The sequence below is a fragment of the Pogona vitticeps genome, chromosome 2 (genome assembly GCF_051106095.1).
Source record: "Pogona vitticeps strain Pit_001003342236 chromosome 2, PviZW2.1, whole genome shotgun sequence".
Lineage (NCBI taxonomy): Eukaryota > Metazoa > Chordata > Lepidosauria > Squamata > Agamidae > Pogona > Pogona vitticeps.
This window is the reverse complement of record NC_135784.1, coordinates 223,350,367-223,365,909: the sequence shown is the minus strand read 5'-3', so window position 1 is coordinate 223,365,909 and position 15,543 is coordinate 223,350,367. Positions and strand designations below refer to the sequence as shown.

At 38.4% G+C, this 15,543-nt stretch overlaps 1 protein-coding gene across 9 annotated transcripts in view; it reads right to left on the bottom strand.

Annotated features, from left to right (window-relative positions):
* FREM1 (FRAS1 related extracellular matrix 1) overlaps positions 1 to 15,543 on the bottom strand; it is a 113,450-nt gene that overhangs the window by 70,718 nt on the left and 27,189 nt on the right. For all 9 annotated transcript variants that reach the window (XR_013541460.1, XR_013541461.1, XR_013541462.1 and 6 more), the window contains exons 8-11: positions 15,091 to 15,199; positions 13,695 to 13,826; positions 11,137 to 11,481; positions 174 to 316 (exon numbers count right to left, since the gene is read on the bottom strand). Coding sequence is in view for 5 of the 9 variants with exons in the window: in XM_020782962.3 (XP_020638621.3) it covers positions 174 to 316; positions 11,137 to 11,481; positions 13,695 to 13,826; positions 15,091 to 15,199 (729 nt within the window). In the remaining 4 variants the exon portion in view is untranslated. The remainder of the gene's footprint in view (positions 1 to 173; positions 317 to 11,136; positions 11,482 to 13,694; positions 13,827 to 15,090; positions 15,200 to 15,543) is intronic.

Here is a 15,543-nt window from a genome sequence, read left to right as displayed (position 1 = left end):
CTTGAAACACTGGATAAATAAGTTTGTAACACTGATTATGTACTTGTCCCATCAGGTATCATTATAGGTATCATTACAAGGTATGTTTACTCTGAAGTAAATCCACTATGTCAATGGAAAGGTTTTGTGGCGTTCCCCTTCATGGCCTTGCAATATATTCAATAATGACATACTTGAGTTTCTGAATGATTGGGAGGATCGTGGCTGTCACAGAGAACCAGCTCAATTGAATCTTCAAATATTTTTCCTCCTCCGTGATGATAGTAAATTCTCCCATTAAACAGATCTTTCTGAAGGAACTTAGTGATTGGATAACCTGTTAAAAGATAAACATAAAAACATGATCTCTCAACCATACTACAATTATGGACAAAAACTGCACCTTCATTTTGATATATCCTCGGATAATGGAAGGATGAAATTCTCTCAAGAGTTGTGTATTAACTGTAGTGAAATTCTATAGGCATTTGTCTTTTATGTTGTCAGGATACATACGTAAAGTCTTTATGTATGATTGGCTGGTTCTTTGAAAAGAAAAAATAAAAATAGTGCTCAAAGTGTGAAATAAATTTTGAACTTAATTTTAGGCCTGAATTCAGCAGTAATTCCAACTAAATTAGACTCCCTGAATCAGTGGAATTTGTACAGGTATTGACTCACCATACACAAATTAATTCACTGGATTCAATTTGAATTAAAAATAGGATTTAAGGCTTTACCATGGGTGACATTACCATCTTATTTAAGGCCACTAGGAATTTAATCTTAAGAAAATGTTGTTGTCTATGCATGTAACCAATAAAATATGCAGCTCTGATCTGAACCTCTCAAGGCTGAAAAAGCCTAGAGCACTCCCCCCTCCCTTTTTTTCTTTGAGTCTCTCTATATATTAAAAAAGAGAAAACAATCTCAAAACAGATTTATATTTTGCACTTGAGATCCCCAGTGAATCCAAGGTCCAAGCCTTGCATCTCCTGGGCCCCTCCCCTTGATAAGCCTGCCCTAGACATTGCTGAAATGCTGCTTGTATTCTTTCAGCATCCAACATAAAAATAAGTTCATTTCATTCTGTTTACTTTGCAAACTGGCATGTCCCTGCCTGATTATTAACATCATCTTTGGATAGTCTTTTCTGGCCATTTTTCCCTACACAGATGTGATGGGTGGGTTACCAAAATATGATCCTTCTCATTAATGCCCTCTCTATGGAATGCCATCCTATCTGTTGGCCATTCTCCTTAGTAGCACTTATTTACCAAGCTAAGATATTCCCATTCCAGCAGGTACGCAATCTTGATTCTTACATTTACCTGGTTTCATTTTTAAAATTTTACTGCTGACTCTCAACATTCCAATATTTTACCTTTTCAACACCATATCCTGATTTTGCTTTTATTATAGTTTGTGTATGTGCGTGTACACATGTGCATGCGTGCGCAGGTGAACATTTCAATACATGTAAATAATAACTTAGTATTCTTTGCTGTTAAAATACTCACTTCACAGAGAACCCAGCTTGGGAAACTATGCTATTAACTTAATTTTGGGATCAATGCATGATATTAGTGGTGTTTTGATTAGTATCTAAATCTGATGCTGACATAGCCTTGTGATTCCTTTAAACTAAGGGTGCACGTGGCCTAGGGACTTTGTGCAGCACTCAGGGGACCAAATATTTCCCCAGCACCTTGGCCTCATTACTACTCATGACCCTTAAATTTGAGCAATGTTATTGGACTATTTTTTTTCTCAGAATGGGAATAATTCTGCCATTTTTGAGAATCCCTGAAACCTTTCACTGCATCTCAGATTTACCTTTTGTGATCACTAGAGGGTGTGAGTGGGCATTTTCAGTTTCAAAAAAATCCACCAATATTTTTAGGGGGGAAAGAGCGTATGGCGGTTTCAGGAGGAAGTGTAGATGCACTTTTCCAAAGTCCAGGTGTGGAGTATGTGGTCCTGAAACCTATGGAGATTGCCTTGTTGTTCTTGTTGTTTAGTCGTTTAGTTGTGTCTGACTCTTCGTGACCCCATGGACCAGAGCACGCCAGGCCCTCCTGTCTTTCACTGCCTCCCAGAGTTGGGTCAAATTCATGTTGGTAGCTTTGATGACACTGTCCAACCATCTCATCCTCTGTTGTCCCCTTCTCCTCCTGCCTTCACACTTTCCTAACATCAGCGTCTTTTCCAGGGAGTCTTCTCTTCTCATGAGATGGCCAAAGTACTGGAGCCTCAGCTTCAGGATCTGTCCTTCCAGTGAGCACTCAGGGTTGATTTCCTTCAAAATGGATAGGTTTGTTCTCCATGCAGTCCTGGGGACTCTCAAGAATCTCCTCCAGCACCACAATTCAAAAGCATCAATTTTTCGGCAGTCAGCCTTCTTTATGGTCCAGCTCTCACTTCCATTCATCACTACTGGAAAAACCATAGCTTAAGACCTGGCTCTTTAGGCAGGCCTTCCCTCCTGTCACTACTTGATCTTTACTTCTCTATTTTTATTTTCCTGTCTTTATTTTTTCATTTGAGTTTTATCTTCCCATCTTGAATGATATTATTGTTGTTGTTTAAATTCTTGTATTAATTGTTTTTATGCTATTTTACTGTAAGCCGCCCAGAGTAGATGTTGTCTGAATGGGCAGGGTATAAATTGAATAAATAAAATAATAAATAAATAAATAGCTTTCACTATGCGGACCTTTGTCAGCAAAGTGATGTCTCTGCTTTTTAAAATGCTGTCTAGGTTTGTCATCACTTTCCTCCCAAGGAGCAGGTGTCTTTTAATTTCGTGGCTGCTGTCACCATCTGCAGTTATCATGGAGCCCAAGAATGTAGAATCTGTCACTGCCTCCATATCTTCCACTTCTGTTTCCCAGGAGGAGATGGGACCCGTGGCCATGGTCTTAGTTTTTTTGATGTTGAGCTTCAGACCTTTTTTTGTGCTCTCCTCTTTTACCCTCATTAAGAGGCTCTTTAATTCCTCATCACCTTCTGCTATCAGAGTGGTATCATCTGCATATCTGAGGTTGTTGATATTTCTTCAAGCAATCTTGATTCCGGCTTGGGATTCATCCAGTCCTGCCTTTCGCATGATGTATTCTGCATATAAGTTAAATAAGCAGGGAGACAATACAGTGGTGCCCCGCTTGATGACAACCCCATTAGATGATGAAATTGCTTTACGATGACTTTTTGCGATTGCTATAGTGAAAGCAAAACAATGTTTCACTTTATGTTGATTTGGTCCCTGCTTCGGGAACCGTTTTTTTGCTGGACGATTATTAAAAACAGCTGTTATGGGACACTATGAAAGTAGTTATGAGAGGAATTACTAAAAGAAAATCCTGTAAAATAAAAAAATTGAGAGAAGAAAATATAAGAAAAATAGAAAAATCATTAAAAGATCTAGAAAGTAAATATTTTATAGATAGGGATAATAAAAAATTACTAGAAATTCAAGCTAAAAGAAAAGAATTAGAAAATGTGGTGTTAGAAAGGGTCCAGAGGGACTTGATATATGCAAAGAGGAATTTTTTTGAATTTAGTAATAAAAATTCAAAGCTTTTAGCTAGAATAGTACAAACTAAAAGATCAAAAAATACAATTGGAGTGATTAAAGATGAAACAGAAAAGAATTGTAATCCAATGAAGGAAAAATTAAAGATATTACAGGAATTCTATCAAAATTTATATAAAGAGAACAGTGTATCCAAAGAAGATATAGAAAAATATATCAAAGAAAATGTGAAGAATAAACTAATAGAGAATGATAAAAGAGAATTAGAAAAAGAAATAAAGGATGAAGAAATTATATAATAAATTAAAAATGGCAAAATTCCAGGTTTTGATGGAATGGGACCAGAATATTATAAAACTTTTAAACCAATGTTGATTCCTAAGTTAAAAATGCTTTATAAGGAGATATTGGAAGGAGAAAAAATACCAGACTCTTGGAAACATTCATTGATAACTCTTATTCCAAAACCCAATAAAGATTTAACAGACCCAGGTTCATATAGACCCATTTCACCATTAAACCAAGATGCAAAAGTATTTACAGCAATACTTGCAAATACAATGAACAAGTTCATCACAAAATATATTAAAAAGGATCAGAATGGGTTTATAAAGGGAAGACAAATGGAAAATTTAACTAGGAGAGTTTTGAACATTATATATAATATAGAAAAAGATAAATTAAAGGCAGGTATCCTATCATTAGATATTTTTAAGGCATTTGATTGCATTGAATGGCCAACATTAAAGATTCTCTTAAAGGGTCGGGGTTTTGGAAAGAAATTTAGGGGGATAATAGATCAACTACATGTGGAAAATACCGCTGTAATAATAGTTAATGACAGAACAGATAACTTTAGGCCGAGGCACTAGAAAAGGTTGCCCTCTTTCTCCAGTTCTGTTTTGTTTGATTATTGAAATGTTAGCAAACGTAATAAGGAGTGATGACACAATAAAAGGTATGGGTGAAAATAATAAAATAAAGATTAATTTATTTGCTGATGATTCCTTATTGACAGTGATAAACCATTAGAAAGTATAGATAGAATTAAAATTCATTTGGAAAAATTTGGAAAAATAACTGGATTATGTGTAAAACTGGCAAAAATCTGAACTAATGTTGTTTAATCATAATAAATTAGAACAAGAAAGGTTTGCTGAGAAATATGATTTTAGGATATGCAAATCAGCCAAATATTTAGGTATAGATTTACAAAAAAACATACAAAAATGAAGGATATAATTATAATAAATTAAAGGAAGTAATTAAAAATAAATTACAGGAATATAATAATTTCAAACTTTCTTGGTTTGGAAGGATCGCATTGATAAAAATGAAAATCTTACCAAAAATTAATTTTCTTTTTAGAATGTTACCAGTACAGTTAACAGAGGAAGATTTGAAATTTTGGCGAGGAATGATTAACAAATACTGTAATGAAGGGAAGAGAGCCAGAATAAATAAAAAATATTGGTATAGATCAACAAAAAAGGGTGGTATAGGTTTACCAAATATAAAAAAATTATTATTTGGCTAATCGAGGTTTATTGGAGAAATTATATATAACCCAGAAAGGTTAATTTGGTGGAAAATGGAATCATCAGAAATACAGGTAGATATTGAAAAATATTTATTTGGTAGGGTTAAGAAGTATAAAATAAGTGAAATTAAAAACCCGTTCTTAAAGACAATGTTAAACATATGGTATAAATATAGAAAGAATTTATGCTCATTTAACTCTCCATTTGGATTAGTGACAGAAATAGAGAATCTTCCTGTCAATATGAAAGTGTATGTGGAATTAGTTAAAGAAAAAAAGTGATTAGATTAAAAGATTGGTTGAACAAAATGAGATCAATAGAGCAAATGAAACAATTTTTTCAGAGTAAGAATATTTCATGGCTGAACTATTTACAATTAGAAAGATGGACTAATGAATGGGTAAAGAAATATAACAAAGGTAGAGAATACACAAAGTATGAACAATTTTTATTATCATATGAAGACATTCAGATGACGGATTCAGTAAAGGGCACAGTGAGTGAAATTTACAGATTCCTGCTCGATGTAGAAAAAGAAGAAAGAGATAAAGAAGGGGTGAAGCTAGTGTGGGAACAAGACCTTGGAAAAAGGATAAACAAGGAAGAATGGAGGAAGATGTGGACTATGAGGGTTTTAAGATTTATGTCAGTGAGAATAAGGGAAAATTTTTAAACTGTGTTTAAGATGGTATTTAACACCAACAAAATTAAATAAAATTAATGCTAGTTATCTGAATGTCTGTTGGAAATGTGAGAAGGAAATTGGTACATGCTTTCATATGTGGTGGGAATGTGAAAAAGTACAAAGATTTTGGAAACAAATTTTTAAAGAATTAAATGAAATATGTGGAAAAGATATAGAACTGAATCCTGAGATCACTTTGTTATCAATATTTGAGAATGTGGAATATGATAAGATGATAAAAGAACTGATAACTAATTTATTAACAGCAGCAAGATTAATAATAGCTAGGCAATGGAAATCAAAATCTGAATTTCAAATGGATGAATGGTATAGTGAAATATGGAATATAGCTCTAAATGGTAAATTAACTTGTAATTTAAAGGTTAAGAAAGGAGAGTTGAAAAAGAATAGTTTTTATGAAATATGGGGCAGATCCTTGGAATATGTATTAACAAGAGGAAAGCGGAAAGCTCCAAATCAAGAATCAATGCAGTTCTGGAGAAGAGAACAATAGAAGAAGAGGAAGAATATAAATGGAAGAAGAAGATTATAACAAGAGGTCCCGTCTATGGTGGTGGGAAACACAGTTATATTGTATTTTGATTTGTGTATTTTATGTTTATATTTTAAATAAAAAATTTTTAAAAAACAGCTGATCCCCGCTGTTTTCTGGACCTATTTTCGCAACACAGGGATCGTAAAATGACCACCCTATGGAGGATCTTCGCTGGACGATCAGGTATTTCCCCCATTGGAATGCATTCCAATGGTTTTCTTTTCGCTTGATGACGATTTCGCTTAACAGCGATTTTCCTGGAACAGATTATTGTTGTCAAGCGGGGCATCACTGTATACAGCCTTGTCGTACTCCTTTCCCAATTTTGAACTAATCAGTTGTTCCATATCCAGTTCTAACTGTTGCTTCCTATCCCACATAGAGATTTCTCAGGAGATAGATTAATAAGGTGGTCAGGCACTCGGATTTCTTTAAGAACATAGTTTGCTGTGGTCCACACAGTCAAATGCTTTTGTGTAGTCAATGAAGCAGAAGTAGATGTTTTTCTGGAACTCTCTGGCTTTCTCCATGATCCAGCACATGTTAGCAATTTGGTCTCTAGTTCCTCTGCCCCTTCAAAATCCAGCTTGTATTTCTGGGAGTTCTCGGTCCACATACTGCTGAAGCCTACCTTGTAGTAGTTGGAGCATTCTTTGGCACTGCCCTTCTTTGGGATTGGGATGTAGACTGAACATTTCCAATCCTCTGGCTACTGCTGAGTTTTCTAAACTTGCTGGGATATTGAGTGTAGCATCTTAACAGCATCATATTTTAAGATTTTAATAGTTTAACTGGAAGGCCATCACCTCCACTAGCCTTGCTGCTAGCCATGCTTTCTAAGGCCCATCTGACTTCACTCTCCAGGATGTCTGGCTCAAAGTCAGCAACCACACTATCTGGGTTGTCCGGGATATCCAGATCTTTTTCGTATAATTCCTCTGTGTATTCTTGCCACCTCTTCTTGATGTCTTCTGCTTCTGTTAGGTCCCTGCCATTTTTGTCCTTTATTGACTCCCTACTTTAGCATTCCAATCACCTAGAATGAGAAGAACATCTTTCTTTGGTGTCAGTTCTAAAAGGTGTTGTAGGTCTTCATAGGTCAATTTCAGTCTCTTCAGCCTCAGTGGTTGGTACATAAACTTGGATGACTGTGATGTTGAAAGGTCTGCCTTGGATTCATATTGAAATCATTCTATCATTTTTGAGATTCTATCTCAATACAGCTTTTCCCACTCTTTTGTTGACTATGAGGGCTACTCCATTTCTTCTACAGGATTCTTGCCCACAATAGTAGATACGGTAATCATCTGAATTGAATTCGCCCATTCCCGTCCATTTTAGTTCACTGACGCCCAGGATGTCAATGTTTATTCTTGCCAACTCCTGTTTGACCACACCCAGCTTACCAAGGTTCATAGATTCCACATTCCAGGTTCCTATGCGATATTTTTCTTTGCAGCATCAGACTTTCCTTTCACTTCCAGGCACGTATGCAGATGGGTGTCCTTTCAGCTTTGGCCCAACCACTTCATTAGCTCTGGAGCTACTTGTCCTTGTCCTCCACTCTTGATGAGTAACATGTTGGACGCCTTCCAACCTGATGGGCTCATCGTCCAGCATCATATCTTTTAGCCTTTTGTTTCTGTTCATGGGGTATTCTTGGCTTGCCAGTTCCTCCTCCAGGTGGATTGCGTTTGGTTGGAACTCTCCACTATGACCTGTCTGTCTTGGGTGTCCCTGCACGGCATAGCCCATAGCTTCTCTGAGTTACTCTAGCCCCTTCGCCATGACAAGGCAGCAATCTGTGAAGGGGGGAGATTGCCTACCCCCTCTTTAAATATAAATAAGTTTGGTTCAGTGAGCAGAATTTAATCTGTGGGTTTAATAATAAAAACTGTAAACCACTACCCATTTACTCATCCATACAAAAGAGGAGAGGAGAAATTCAGAGTTAACAAGATGTGTGGACAACAGTTCTAATAGGAAATGTTCAGAAAGATGAAAATAAATGTGAAAACCACACTTGGGTCTAAAAGAAAACATTGACTTCAAAACATTCCTGGGGGTTATACTCATTTTTCTGTCAAGGGCCCCAGTGTAATCGATTATGCCCTTGCCTCCCCTACTCTCCTTCCATTTATATCTGATTTCTTTGTTGAAACACGAACTGACAGTGATCACCTGCCCCTTCGACTATCCTTAAATCTCCCAGTCCGTCCCCCTCCTATTACTCCCCCCCCTCAGCCCCACACCACGCCTTAAATGGTCCCCTCAAACTGACACTGACTTTTTATCATGGTCACAATTGCCAGAGACTATTGACCTTATTAATACTATAGGTTCAACCAACTCTACCCCCCAGGCTATAGACACTTATGACTGTCTCTTGGCCTCCTTGGTTCAAGCTCTCAGTAGGCCTTATCGGTCTTCTTCCCACAACCGAGCTAATTCTTGGTTTGACTCCGATTGTTGGCTGGCAAAGAAACAGGTCAGATCCCTTTTTCATTCTATTCGAGCTTACCCTTCCCCTAATGCTCTCAAAATTTACTTCGAAGCCAGAAGGTCTTGTACCACCCTTCTGGATATGAAACAACATCTACACGCCCAACGCAAATGGACCAATCTGTTGCAAGCCATTCTTTCTCGGAATTTTAAAGTTTTTTGGTCCCTTGTTTCCCGTACAAACTTATCTTATACTCTCTCTCCGTACTCTCCAATACCCTCTGATTCTTGGGTTACCCATTTTTCTAAAATCTTCTCCTCCTCGTGCTCTCCCCATCACTCTATCATTTCCTCTCAAAACTTCCCAGATTGGCCCCCGGTTACCTCTGATGAGGTACTAGAGTTAATTTCCACCCTTAAACCTGGTAAATCCCCAGGGCCTGATCATGTTATCTCAGAGATTTTGTCTAATAATCCTCTTTGGTGGTCCCATCTGCTTGCCAAATTATTTACCATAGTAAATCACTCCGGTGTATTTCCGGACTCTTGGCTATCCTCTATTTTGATACCAATCTTCAAAAAGGGCGACCCTTCTCTCCCTAGTAACTATCGCCCAATCAGCCTACTGTCTCATATAGGCAAACTTTATTCTAAATTTCTCTTATCAAAACTATCAGCTTGGGCCTCTTCTAAAAACCTCCCTGGGAAGGAACAGATAGGCTTCCGTTCTGAAGCCTCGACTCTCGATCATGTTCTGCTTTTGTATCACCTTGCCGAAAAATACTCAATCTATCACAAAGCTAGACTTTTTGCCGCCTTCGTCGATCTACGAGGAGCCTTTGATTCAGTTAATAGGAATTTACTGTGGGATAAACTTAACAACTGGGGTATTGAACCCCGATTGCTTTTTTTGCTTAGGTGTCTCCACTCCTCTAATATATGTCAGATTCGGCTGCCAAATTCCTATGAGCTCTCTGACAAATTATTAGTTGACAAAGGTGTCCGGCAGGGATGTGTTTTAGCCCCACTACTTTTTAATTTATTTTTAGCGGACCTGCCTTCCTCTCTTTCTGCTTCTACTGATGCTGCACCCTCTCTTAATGGTTCCCCAATTTCTGTGCTTTTGTACGCGGACGACGCAGTCCTATTATCTTTAACAAAAGCTGGTCTCCGTCGTACCCTATCTAAATTTCAAACTTTTTGTTCAGCTAATGATCTGGTTATAAATGCTGACAAGACTAAAATAATTAACTTTTCCAACTCCGTATCACTATCTCCCTGGACAATCGGAGCACAAACTTTTCAGCAGGTTTTATCCTTTAAATATCTAGGTATCACTCTGCATCATAAACTCAGTTGGCGCCCCCACAAAAAATTGGTTCTATCTTCCTCTAGCCTCCATCTTAATGCCATCTCAAAATTTCACTACTCATCTGGCAATCAATTTGTGCCTGCAGCGTTGCTTATTTTTCGGACTAAATTGCTTTCCCACTTACTATTTGGAGCTCCTATTTGGATTGAGGCCATAGATCATGATGTTGACACTTTGGCAGCTGCCTTCTTCAGGAAAATCTTAGGAGTCCCCAACATGATTCGTCTTTCAACTTTAGTTTTGGAATTAGGTACCCATCTCCCTTCTACCCTTGCTTGGTCCACCACATTTAAATATTGGCTTCGTTTACATTTAAACTCCAAGCCCAATTCCTTACTATACGATCTACTCAGAGACAATTTCCTTTCCAAGTGGCTGAAGTTGATTGAGATTAAACTTCAATCCCTTGATTTGAATCTAGAATCCCTAAATGATTTAGGAATTCAACAGGCTCATGCTCTTATTAAATCTAAACTCTGGCAGCATGAGTTTGAGATTCTTGCAGCCAAACTGAATCCTACCTGTTCCCCGCTCTCTTTTGGCCTTTTCCCTTCACTTGGTTATCACCCAAATTATTTTTCCTCACTTATCAACCCCAGGTCAAGAAGAGCATTTATGTTAGCTCGATTTAACATTTTTCCCTCAGCGAACCATGCCGGTCGATTTGCAAATATTCCTAAAGAGGATCGATTATGCCTGTTCTGCCACTTGGTTCCGGATACACTTGATCATATACTGTTTTCCTGCCCAGTTCATTTTTCCATTCGTAAGGCACTACTAGAACCCTGGTTATCTTCCCTGCCGAACACCCCTGAGATGTTTCTGAATGATTCTTCCTCCCGTATTACTGAAGCTGTCGCTATTTTTTTGCTTGAGATTCTTAAATTAACTTCCAAGTTATAACCCGTTGTGTTTATTGTTAGTAATCCCAGCTGTATTTATGCCAATAAAGGTTTGGAGAAAGAAAGAAAGACTTCAAAACATTGACAGAAATAATAAATCTCTAGTATATGCCTAATACATTACCAATGAGATCCGGTCCAGGTTTCTTCATGATTTCTCCCGCCTGTGGCAATCTGGTGATATTAAAGAGTATGTAGTCATCACTAGAGTCCAAGTCAGAGGCCTGAAGCATTGACCCTTGGATCAGCACCACTTGTCCTTCATGTACCTCTATCTCAACATTACTGATGAGGAATGGAGGGCTGTCATCTTTAGGGAGAATGTTGATTGGAAACTTGTGGCGGCTGCTGTGGTGGTTATCAAAGATCCTGAAGACAATATAATCCTTTGTGGAATCACTGTCGTCATGATGGTAACGAACCACACCAGCCTTGAGGTCAGAGACAGTAAACATAAAACCTTTTCCTCCTGTTAGAGAGCAAAAGGGATATAATTCATGACAGAGATGTGCTTTGGAAATAATAAGACTGCTTTATAAGAGAGGAAAGGGTGGGGATAATGAACTAAGAGGGTTACATTTATGAAGGAAAGCAATCAAAAGGTCAAGAGGAGAATATCCATTAACCTCAGGTTTCTGCAAGTTTACTCCTGAGGTCACGATAAAATTGCAGAGAATTCAGGAGATGGGAGTAGATTTTTTTGTGTTCTAAATATAATCTGTGCAGCTGCCCCCAGACTATGGAATGCCCTCCCGACTGAGATTCGGCTGGCACTGATGCTGATGACATTTTGGCACCAGGTCAAAACCTTCCTGTTCCAGAAGGCTTTTAATTGAAATAATATCAGCTGTGGGTCTGATAGCAATTTTTAGAGTATAGGTTTTTAATTGCATTTTAATTATTTTGCCTTTTATTTTAAATGTTGTAAGCCACCCAGAGACCTTCGGGTAGTGTGGGCAGCATATAAGTTAAATAAATAAATATTACTGTACTGAGTTTCCCTGAAAATAAAACAGGGTCTTATATTAATTTTTGTTCGAAAAACGCATTAGAGCTCATTTTCAGGGGATATTTTACTTTTTTCACGTACAAAAGTCTACAGTTATTCAAATCCAGTCATGTCATCTTCTTCTGGTTGCTGCACAATGGTGGAGGGCGGGGTTTCACTTAACTAGGGCTTATTTGGGGGATAGGGCTTATATTATGAGCATCTTGAAAACCCATACTAGGGTTTATTTTCAGGTTAGGTCTTTTTTTCGGTAGTTCACAATATAATTTGTTCAGGCTTCTTCCTTCTTCCCTCCCTGCCCTTCCTTGAAATGCTGAAAATCTGATTGGCCAATAATGTGAAAGAAATTGCCACACCACTTTGAAGCTTCTCTGGCAGAGCCCAGATTCTTTCTTTCCACCTCCATGTGCAAAGCTGTTTCCGCTGTACACCATAAATCCAGCAAGGTCTGGATTAATTTGGGATATGAGGAAATTGTGTTTTTTTCAGTCTTTTAAACCCTGGGTTTGAAAAATAAATGTTTGCTGTGCTGTGCTCTGTGTTTAGTCATTTAGTCGTGTCCAACTCTTCGTGATCCCATGGACCAGAGCACGCCAGGCCCTCCTGTCTTTCACTGCCTCCCGGAGTTGGGTCAAATTCATGTTGGTTACTTCGATGACATTGTCCAACCTTCTCGTCCTCTGTTGTCCCCTTCTCCTCTTTCCTTCACACTTTCCTAACATCAGGGTCTTTTCCAGGGAGTCTTCTCTTCTCATGAGATGGCCAAAGTATTGGAGCCTCAGCTTCAGGATCTGTCCTTCCAGTGAGCACTCAGGGCTGATTTCCTTCAGAATTGACAGGTTTGTTCTCCTTGCAGTCCAGGGGATTCTCAAGAGTCTCTCCAGCACCACAATTCAAAAGCATCAATTCTTTGGTGGTCAGCTTTCTTTATGATCCAGCTCTCACTTCCATATATCACTACAGGGAAAACCATAGCTTTGACTATGCAGACTTTTGTTGGCAAGGTGATGTCTCTGCTTTTTAAGATGCTATCAAGGTTTGTCAATGCTTTCCTCCCAAGAAGCAGGCATCTGCTAGAGTTTGCCAAAGAACTGACAGCACTGATCCCCTCTAGTCTTCTTGGGAATAATGACACAGGCATTACTTGCCATTCTCCCTTTACTTTGTTCGTGGGTAGGTGGCCACTTACTGCATAGAAAGAGAAAAGCAATCTGCCTTGTTCAGAGTAACTTTCGTCACGTTCTCACTGGCTAGGTAATTACCAAGGATAATTTGTGGAAACCTCATAGGATATTGCCTTTTATCAAGGTAAAATTATTAATCCATCTGAGAACCAGTGCAGTGTGTGGTGGATAGCGTGTAAAACTAAGACTCAGAAGACTTGGGTTCAACCCCCTGCTTGGTAATGGAAATTCACTAGGGCAGGAGAGATGGTAAAACCACTCCCTAAACACTTCACTCACCTTGAAAGCCCTACAAGGGGAGCTGTAAGTCAGACGTAACTTGATAGCGCATAACAAACAAAATGTCTGCATTATGTAGTCTGGTTGGCAACAATTGTCCAAATTTCTCAGGTCAAGGCAACAATAAAGAGGAAACAGCCCATGCACTGGGCTGATGGTAAAGGACAAAATTGCAAAAGCTGCATGGAGAGATCTGCCAGCAGAGGGTACCTCTTACAGTGAGCTGTCCATGCTGCAAACCATCAACGATGACTAAGCGGACTCCATTGATATCATCATTGTCTACAATCTGAAATTGCTTCCATGTTATAGGGCGAGACTGCCCTTCCAGAAGATCAAGACCTTGAAAAAGATAATAGGGGAAAAAAGGCTATAACATTTATTGGGATGGGGAGGAGGGCAGAGCTTGAAAGTGTTTGTTTTTTTAAAGGTGGCTTTTAAATAGTGCAGGATGGTGACTCCACTTTCATAGGAGTGAGAAATCTGCTCTGGGTTGTATTGTGAACTTTAGAAGTGCTATCTAAAGTCTGAAACCTATGCTCCAAACAGCTTCAGATATGGATATCTCATCTACAGTTTTGACTAAAATTCAGTGTGGATTAAATCAGGGCCACCAGCCTGTATTGTTTATAAATAGTTGCTTCCTAGCTCAGGGGAACCACCAATGGCTACAAGTCATTATGGCTGTATGTTACCACCAGTAGATGAAGAAGTATCCCAGTTGCTAGGGAATGCTAGCAAGAATGCTGTTACTTCCATGTTCTGCTTTGTGGGCTTCCCATATGCAACTGGATGGCCAGTCTGCGAACAGAATCCTGACCATTAGTCTGATCCACCAGTACTACATTCTTATATAGCACTCTTATGTTCACCAGGCTGATAATTCCCAATTTGCTTTATCTGACAAAAACTCTAGTTAAACAGAACTCTCTCTCTCTCTCTCTCTCTCTTTTAAGTCTTACTTGACTGAGACAGAGATGGATTTCTTTTTCACCAGACTTGAATGTTATTCTTATGTTTGAGAAATCAGTATGTGTTACTCCACACAGACTGGCATCACTAAAGTTACCAAGTCATGAAAAAGCAAATATGAACCAGTTGTAAATATACACGTATGTTATTCATGACACCCTATAACATACATGACCTTGGGCAAGCTTTTTCTTGTTGTTCATCACATGCATTTTAAGAAGGGACAAGGGCCAGCCCCCTTCCCAAAGAAATAAACCTCTTGCTTGACTGGGCACAGGGATGCTTATGCAGAAATATGAACTCTAATACACAATGGAAACTGAGAATTAGTCACCTTATGGAGTGGTTCCCAATCTTGGGTAACTCAGATGTTTTGGATGGCAACCCTCGGAAATCCTGTCCAGCACAGTTAGTAGTGAAGGCTTCTGGGAGTTTTAGTCTAAGAACATCTGGGCGCCCAAGGTTGAGAACCACTGTCCTGTAACATTTATTCACCCATGTATTTTATCATTGTTTCATGTTCTTATTTGTCATTAAAAAAATTATTTATCTCATTATTACTCTAAAGCTACATGTAAGAACTTCTAGAAACAGTATTTGTTGCCAAGACACCCAAAGTAAAAGGAATTCTTACCTGTATTCCAAGAAACCCGAGGGGCATTTGTATCTGCTGTTCTAACAGATACATAAAGAGTAATTGGCAAACTCCTCTCAAAGTACAAGTCATGAACTTCAAATTCCACCTGTTATACAAAAATGGACACGCTGTCTATTCAAAATTAGCTTTGAATATCAGAAGAACTGTGCTGGACAAGACTAAAGAATCGACCTAGTTCAGCCTGCTGTTCGCAAGCAGCTAATCAGATACCTTAGGCTTATGGGACACAGCATGCATGCTATCGGTCATGCTCACTAGCAGTAGTAAATAAATAGGGGTGTAGAGATTTCTCAATATTTTGTCAACCTAGCATATAGATAAAATAGGTAATCTGGAATATTAATAATTTGGAATTGGCATGCGGAAAAAAACCCCATGGTTAATGTTTTATGATATCCTATACTGTGTTTCACTGCAACCTCGAATGGC